Source organism: Vombatus ursinus, unplaced genomic scaffold, assembly GCF_900497805.2.
Source record: "Vombatus ursinus unplaced genomic scaffold, bare-nosed wombat genome assembly UNPS02004573.1, whole genome shotgun sequence".
Classification (NCBI taxonomy): domain Eukaryota; kingdom Metazoa; phylum Chordata; class Mammalia; order Diprotodontia; family Vombatidae; genus Vombatus; species Vombatus ursinus.
In genome coordinates this window covers 2,289,043-2,296,591 of record NW_020944351.1, presented here as the reverse complement: position 1 = coordinate 2,296,591, position 7,549 = coordinate 2,289,043, and the positions used below count along the sequence as shown (strand labels likewise).

At 42.9% G+C, this 7,549-nt stretch overlaps 1 protein-coding gene across 1 annotated transcript in view; it reads right to left on the bottom strand.

Moving 5' to 3' along the window:
- Positions 1–3,464: 3,464 nt before the first annotated feature.
- The window catches only part of GPC3 (glypican 3), a 686,351-nt gene continuing 682,266 nt past the window's right edge, over positions 3,465–7,549 (bottom strand). The window contains 2 exon segments of the mRNA XM_027837815.1: positions 3,465–3,685; positions 3,687–3,825. Coding sequence (XP_027693616.1) covers positions 3,661–3,685; positions 3,687–3,825 — 164 coding nt within the window. The 3' untranslated portion in view covers positions 3,465–3,660.

Sequence of the window (7,549 nt, the reverse complement as noted above, 5' to 3'; positions counted from 1 at the left end):
CTTTGAGGGCAGGAAATGCTGCCTTTTATCTTTATACCCCCATTGCTTCACCGAGCATTTGGGTCATAGGGAGACACTTAATAGACCTTTGAATGAAAGCTCCATGGTATAGTGCCTTAAATGTCATTCTAAGGAATGTGTGTGTGTATGCATGCGTGTATGCTCCTGTGCTCACATACATATCCATAGTATGGATAAAAGAGAGTTCCAAGAATAAGATTCAGCCCCTGAGGTCACGCCTAGCATTGGACTCCATGGCTCTGCCTCTGATGTCTGCTCATGATACTAGGGTAGGAAGGTGAAGCTGATGATGTCAGCACAGCCTCAGCAGCCAGGCTCCTGTGCTTGGAGGGGCATGAAGCTCTTAGGTGCTATGCATGGGCCACATAGTAGGTAGAGGGCTTGCAGGAGGGATGGAGGTTTGGGTCTTGGTGGCAGACTCCTTCTCTGGGTTAGGGGTCACTTAGGCCGGAGATTGAGTGGTAAAGGAAGTGAGACATAGGGCAGATGGAGAATGCTGTCATCACAAAGGGTTAAGAAGCTTGAGAGAGCTGGTGCTCAGTCTTTAGGTGAGGAGTCGGGGTAGACTTTAGTTGAGTGACTGATGTCAGGCGTCTTCTCCACCCCCACCCAGACCTCCTTGTTGGTTTGTTCTTGTTTGGTATTATTTCCCCCCCACCCCCTAAAGTGCCTTCTTCCTGTGGCCATCCCTGCCCACATACCTTTCCTTTTGATAATCTTTCTTTGTCTCACCTTCTTCCTCAGTACACGGACACAGACACCTATGGAGAGAGGCAGATTAGTGGACCATATAGGGGGCTGGGCATGTGGTCAAAACGACCAGGACTCAAGACGCTGGGTGGGCAGAAGAAACCTCAGACCCTTACTAGCTGTGTGACCGTGGGCAAGTCACTCAACCTCTCTTTGTTTCAGTTTCCCCAGCTGTAAAAATGGGGATGATCATAATAGTACCTACCTTAAGATTACATGAGATATCGATAAAGCACTTAGCACAAGCGCCTTAATTCTAGTGCCTTCTCTGTTGATTATTTCCTAGTTCTCCTGTATAAAGCTTGTTTGTGCATTGTTCTTTGCATGTTCTTTCCCTATTAGATTGTGAGCCCCTTGAAGGCAGGGACTACTTTCTGCCTTTCTTTGTTTCCCCCAGTGCTTAGCACAATGCCTGGCACTTAGCAGGTGCTTAATAAATGCTTATTGGCTGACCGACTGACAGATGAAGAGTTTCCAAATAGTCAGGGCACTTGCCCACTATCATTTAGCTGAGTCAGGATCCCCTGCCTGCCAGCCCCGAGGCCTGCTCTCTCCACTCGCCTTGGTTGCTGTGCCTGGCTGCTGTGCCCTGCTGCTGTGCTGGGGTCAGGGTAGCTTAGTAATCTGGTGTGACTGGGGTCTTGAGGACTGAAAGAGAAGGTAGAGAACAATGTGTTATCCTGGCAGGGTTTGAAGGAGGGTCACCTGGCACCAAACTCCCACCTGGCGGAGAAGGACTGTGGCCTGGCAGTGGAAGCAGGGAAGATGAGCTTAGGCTGCAGCCAGTCCCTTGAGGCACAGCTTCTGGAGGGAGGGAGGGAGGCAGACTCCAGTCCCCCTGCTCCCAGCCCCAGCTGACTGGATTCAGAGTGTTGTGTTTAGTGCTGGCTGCCACATTTTAGGAAGGACGTTGATAAGTTGTGGGTCCAGAAGGTGGTGACCAAGAAAGTGATGTCTTGAGAATATGCCATGCTAGGTTTTATTGAAAAAATGGAGATATTTAGCCTTGAGATGAGAAAACTTGGCATGGAGAGCATATGATCATATGATGGAGGATTTGGAAGTAGAAAGGACCTCAGATCCCATCTCGTTCAACTGCCTCATTTTACAGAGGAGGAAACTGAGGCACAGGGAGAAAGTGACCTGCCCTAGGGTACATAAGTAGTCAGTTGCAGAGTAAGGATTTGAACCTATGTCATTGAACTCAACACCCAAGACTTTCCCCATTGCACTGTGCTACTTCCCCAGTGGTCACTGCCTTTAAGTATTTGAGGGGCTGTAATGTGAAAGAGGGATTAAATCAGCCCCAAAGATTGTTTTTTGAATGTTCATTAAATTTATCAATGCACTAATAGTTTATGTATAAAAGAATACGATGATAAGAAACAACTCCGAGATAATGCCTAATATTCAAGGGCCCAGAAAGGTCAGGGACAACATGGCCCATGGGGCTGGGGTCCCCCTCCCCCCATTTCCCCAGTCTTGAGTCCTGAGCTGGTAGAATGGTCAAAGCGGAGCAAGGCTCTAGGAGGCTAGTTCAGGCATTTGGTGCTTATCTTTTTTCTTTGTACCATCTGGTTAATGGCTTTCCCCATCACCTGCCCTGAGGCTCTCCCCCATTTTAGAATAGAGAGAGACAATAGCAATGTCAAATATTACAAAGACAAGGTTTGTGTCTGGCAAAACATTGAGAAGGAGTGGGGTTGGGAGTCAAGAAACTTTGATTTCAGTCCCAGACTGGCCATTTACTTGCTGTATAAGTTGGAGCAAATCACTTCCCTTCTTTGAGACACAGTTTCCTGATTTGTAGAATGAGGGTAACATGTTTTCTTCTTGTCTAAGACTTATCGTGAGAATTACTGAAAGTAGATACTGGGACAAGAATCTGCATTCAGAGATGGTGGGTTCCCCTCCTGCTTTGGCTGCTGCTCCCTAACTGTGATTGAGGGGTCTCGTCCTCTCTTGGTGCTATGGTTTTTGACTATAAAAGAAACGAGGGAGCTGGAGGTGGATGTACTTGGAGGGCCTACAAACCGTCTAATTTTGTGTGGGGCTTGGTTGGTTGCTGTATCAGTTGCCTTTTACTGAACATTTTCAGCAAATCATCACTGATTAAGTACTCTTGGCTAAAACATGCAGGTACTGGGCGCATTTGCACTGGTCAATGTGATTCTTAGACACTAAGCTCCCAGACATCTTTGTTCAGCCATCCATCTTCCCCTAGTCTCAGACTCGGTGACCTGCACACTGGGAGGTGTTTACAGAATGTTTGTTGAGTTGGATTAAGGCAGAGACAGTGAAGTCTCAGTAAAGCCACACTACATAGTTACCACCCCCTCCCCATGTAGACTCTCAGGATTACCCCAGACCTGCCACGGTGGAGGCATTCAGTTATGGGGGCCCAATGGCAGGTTTTAGAGCTTACATCCATTGTCCTGGGGAGAGAACTGAGAATCAAGAAACAGAGGAACCCCTGTGGCTACCACCCTCCAGCAGGTTTTAAAATATGCAACACGTTTGGACTTGACAGTTGGTGATGTTTGTAGACATCCCCCACCTCGACACATGCATACCTTCAAGAGAAAAAAGGTATGTGGGCCACACGCTCTTTGTTCCCTCAGGCTATAGCTTGGAGTGATGTACTTTGTACAATGACAGCACTGAGACAGCCACTAATGTTCACCATCCTTGCAAAGATACCATTTTATTTTACAAAACATAACACGTCGTCTCTCTCCCACTGACTGTTTGGGAAAGAGACAGATGACAGACAGACAAGACAGGACAAAATCGAACAGGGCAGAAGAGATAGCTCCCGAGGAGACTGCCTTTGCAAAGGGGCATCACAAAGAGAAGGGTACCAGGAAGGTGGGCAGTTGCACTGTTAAGTCAGTGGGCCAACACAAAGAAGCACATAAAGCAGGACACCAGCCAGAAGCCCCAGCAAGGAATTGCCCGACCCAAGGCTTTTCACACTATTGCCTTCTTTGCTTTGCTGGTTCAGAAGCTGCTTATTCAAAGGGGCTTCATCCACTTCCAGGTCATATGCCAGTTCTGCAAAGAGAAAGGAAGGAATCCAGTGTTAGCCTTGGCATCAGATCCAGGGTACGGTACTCCTTTCTTTGGTTCTGATTTCGAAAAATGTGCATTATTTTCATAAAGGTCTTTCCGTATTTCCTTATATTCCTCATACTTGAGAAATTACATTAATGTTCCATAATTTAACTATCCCCGATGGCTGGGCATTTATACCCCCCCCCATTACATATAATGCTGCTGTGAAATGGGGAACAGATAACTAACTCCTTTTTTTCTTTTTCATGTAACACTTTCAGAATATATTCCCAAAAATGGAATTGTTGGCTCAGCAGGCAGGACAATTTTTTGATAACTTTTCCTGCACATTGATACAGTCTTCTTCTGAAAGATTCTACAAGTTTCCAATTTCAGTAGTAGTGAATTAGTCTACACATTGCTCCTAATTTCCCCCCCTCGTGTTTACTTATTTTTGTCAATTTGATGGTTATGAGGTGATACCTCTAAATTGTTTTAATTTGTCTCTTCAATTATTTGTGACGTTGAGTATACTTTTCAAGTGATTGTGATTTGTGCTTCCCCATTTGAAAATTATTCTTATCATTTGAACATCTAGGGTTCCTTGGGTGGGGAACCTGCGGCCTCGAGGCCACTGGTGGCCCTCTAGGTCCTTGGGTGTGACCCTCTGCCTGAGTCCAGGTTTTACAGGACAAATCCTTTTATTAAGGGGATTTGTTCTGTGAAGTTTAGATTCAAAGGGCCCCACTTGAGAACCTAGAGGGTCACCTGTGGCCTCAAGGCCACAGGTTCCTCATCCCTGATCTAGGCCCCGTGCACTGTGGGTTATCACTCTGACTTGTTACCAGTTCCTTATATTCTGGATGTCATGTCACTCTCAACTTTTTTCTTTCCCTCCCCTTCACCTCCTCCCATCTCCAATCATTTGCCCAAATTTGTCAGTTCTGCTGCCGCAACATCTTATCTCATCTCTCTCCCTACACAGCCACTACCCTGCTTTAGGCCCTCATTTGCTCCTTACCTGGACTTTTTCAACAGTGTCCTAAATGGTTTCCCTGCCACTAGTTTCTCTCCTGTCCACTATGGCCTCCACACAATTACCAAAAAGATATTCTCAAAGCAGAAGTATGATTGTGTCCCTCCTCTGCTCCAGCAGTGTCAGTGACTCCCTATTTCCTCTAGGATAAATGCAAACTGTTTCAGCCAAACTGGCCTACTTGATGTTCTTTGGGTACAACATTTTCTCTTCTGCGTCAGAGCCTTTACACAGGCATCTGAAATACTTCCCCTCCTTATCTCTGCAAAGTACCTTGGATATAATAGGCACTTAATAAATACAGTACTTATTAAATTAAATGGAAATGAATTTATCTTTTGTATTTGCCATAAGTATTCTCCAATTCAAATAATTTCCTAATGAGTTGTTGAATTAAAAAAAAAATATCCCCTTCACAATTGAGATAAATACTTTTATTCCATGTTCTTTTCTTCTTTTTAGGTTTCTCATCTGGCTGGAATTTCCTGGGCTTTAGTGCATAAGACGTGGTTTCTAATTCCTTTACCACATAATTACAAATCAATTTTAACATATAGATTTGTTAAATAATGAAGCCCTTCCTAGGATTTTATTTTTCCTAGGTTTATTGAATGCAATTTTTTGCTATATATTTGGTATATCTATTCCATTTCACTGATCTATTTCTCTATGACTAGCCCTGTATCAAATAATTGTAACCATTTAGTGATATATTTCAAAGTTTAAGAATATAAGACCATCTTTGTCAACTTTTCAGCATACCTACCCCCGATACTCTTGCCTGCTTAGTTTTTTTCTAATTCCATAGAGATGCATCTTTGTATCATGCTGGTTATATACATTAATTTGGGGAGTATAACTGATTCATATGTAAACATTGAATAACCTTCCAGTTATTTAGTTCTTTCTTGAGTTTAGTCATGATAGGTTTATAGTCTTTTTATAGGTCCTTTGTATTCCTATGCAGGCTATTACACAAATATTTGATAGTTTGGAGGATTTCTTTTTTTTTAATTATATTTTCTTGTCCTTTATTTGGAGTTAATATGTATGAGGATGGTTAATTCTGAATACTATTACTTTACTGCACTCATTTTTATTTCTCTTTAAATTTCATGCAGTTGGATTTTCTATATTATTGTGTTATGGGCAAATGATGATACCTTAACCTAACTTCCAATGTTAAGGCCTTGACCATCTATCTTCTCTTTTTCTTATCTCATTGAAATGTCTTGTCAAATAAAAGCAGCAAGAGTAGGAGTTCTTGCTTTGTGTCTATTTTTAGTGATAATGTTTCTAACATTTCTCCATTTCATATTATATTGGCTCTTGCTCCATGGTAGATTTTTTTTTATTTTGTTGAGGGGAAAATTCCTGTATAGCTGTTATTTTTAATCACAAATTATACCATATCAAAAGTTTTTGTCATTTTACAAATTTTAATTTCTCTGATGTTGATCAAGCCTTGCACGCTTGCTTGATATAAATCCTACTTGGCCATGATTAGTTTACTTAATGAACTGCTGCATACTACTGCCTTAATGACACTCTTACTTGAACCCCCTCCTTAATAATAATAATGATAATAGTTAACATCTATATAGTGCTTACTATGTGCCACGCACTGTGCTAAGTGCTTTACAATTATGTTCTCATTTGATCCTCACAACAACCCTGGGAGGGAAGGTGCTATTATTATTTCCATTTTACAAATGAGGAAGCAGAGGTTAAGTGACTTGCCCAGGGTCACACAGGTAGTAAGTGTCGGAGGCTGAATTAGAACTCAGGTCTTTCTCACTCCAGGCCTGGCACTCTATCTAGTCCACCACCTATCTGCCCAAGAAAGAAAATCATTTAAACAAAACAAGCCAACACGACAACCTTGTCTCATGGCATGTAACACATTCTGTATCCCTGAGACCTCTACAGAGAGGAAGGAGGTAGAGCCCAGTCAAGATGACAGAATAGCAGGAAGAAGTACAACAAAACTCTTCCCTACAACTATTTTACAAAGAACTATAAAATGAATCAGACTAAGTCATAATCAGGAAATCCAAGAAAAAAAATCACATTGAGTCATATTTCCAGCTCAGGTTGGCAAAGGGAGACAGAGAGGTCTATTGATACTGGGGACTGAGTATGGCCACGTGCATGCCCTGGGGCCTTCAGCACAGGTATTAGATGAGCACCAGGGAAAGAAGAGGTCTCAGGTCTGGCACATCATCTTGTGCAGGGAGCAAGAACGGTTGCCAACAGGCACTTCTGTCCCTACTCAGTGTTGTGTCAGAGATCAACAGTATTCAGAGAAGGTGACCCACATCTACAAGTGGTGGTAGAGAGTAGAATGAAGTCACAGGCTCTAGGCTTTGTACCGAGTATGGAGCAAGTATAGAAGGAAGCAGCAGCTGTGTGTCTCTGACCTCAACACTGGCCCTAACACAACGTACAAAGTCAGGAAATAAGCAAGAAGAATAAGCAAGCAAGCAAACAAACAAAAAAGCCCCACAATAAGGAGCTATTATAGTGACAGAGACACCCAAGAAACAGACCAAGAAGAGAATGGCACCAAAACATCTACCAGCAAAGCCTCAAAGAAAAAAAAACAGCTTTGGCACAAGTTTAACTAGAATTCCTGGAAGTGATGAATGAAGCAAGAGGTTTCTTTCAGAAGAGCTAAAATGATTTTAT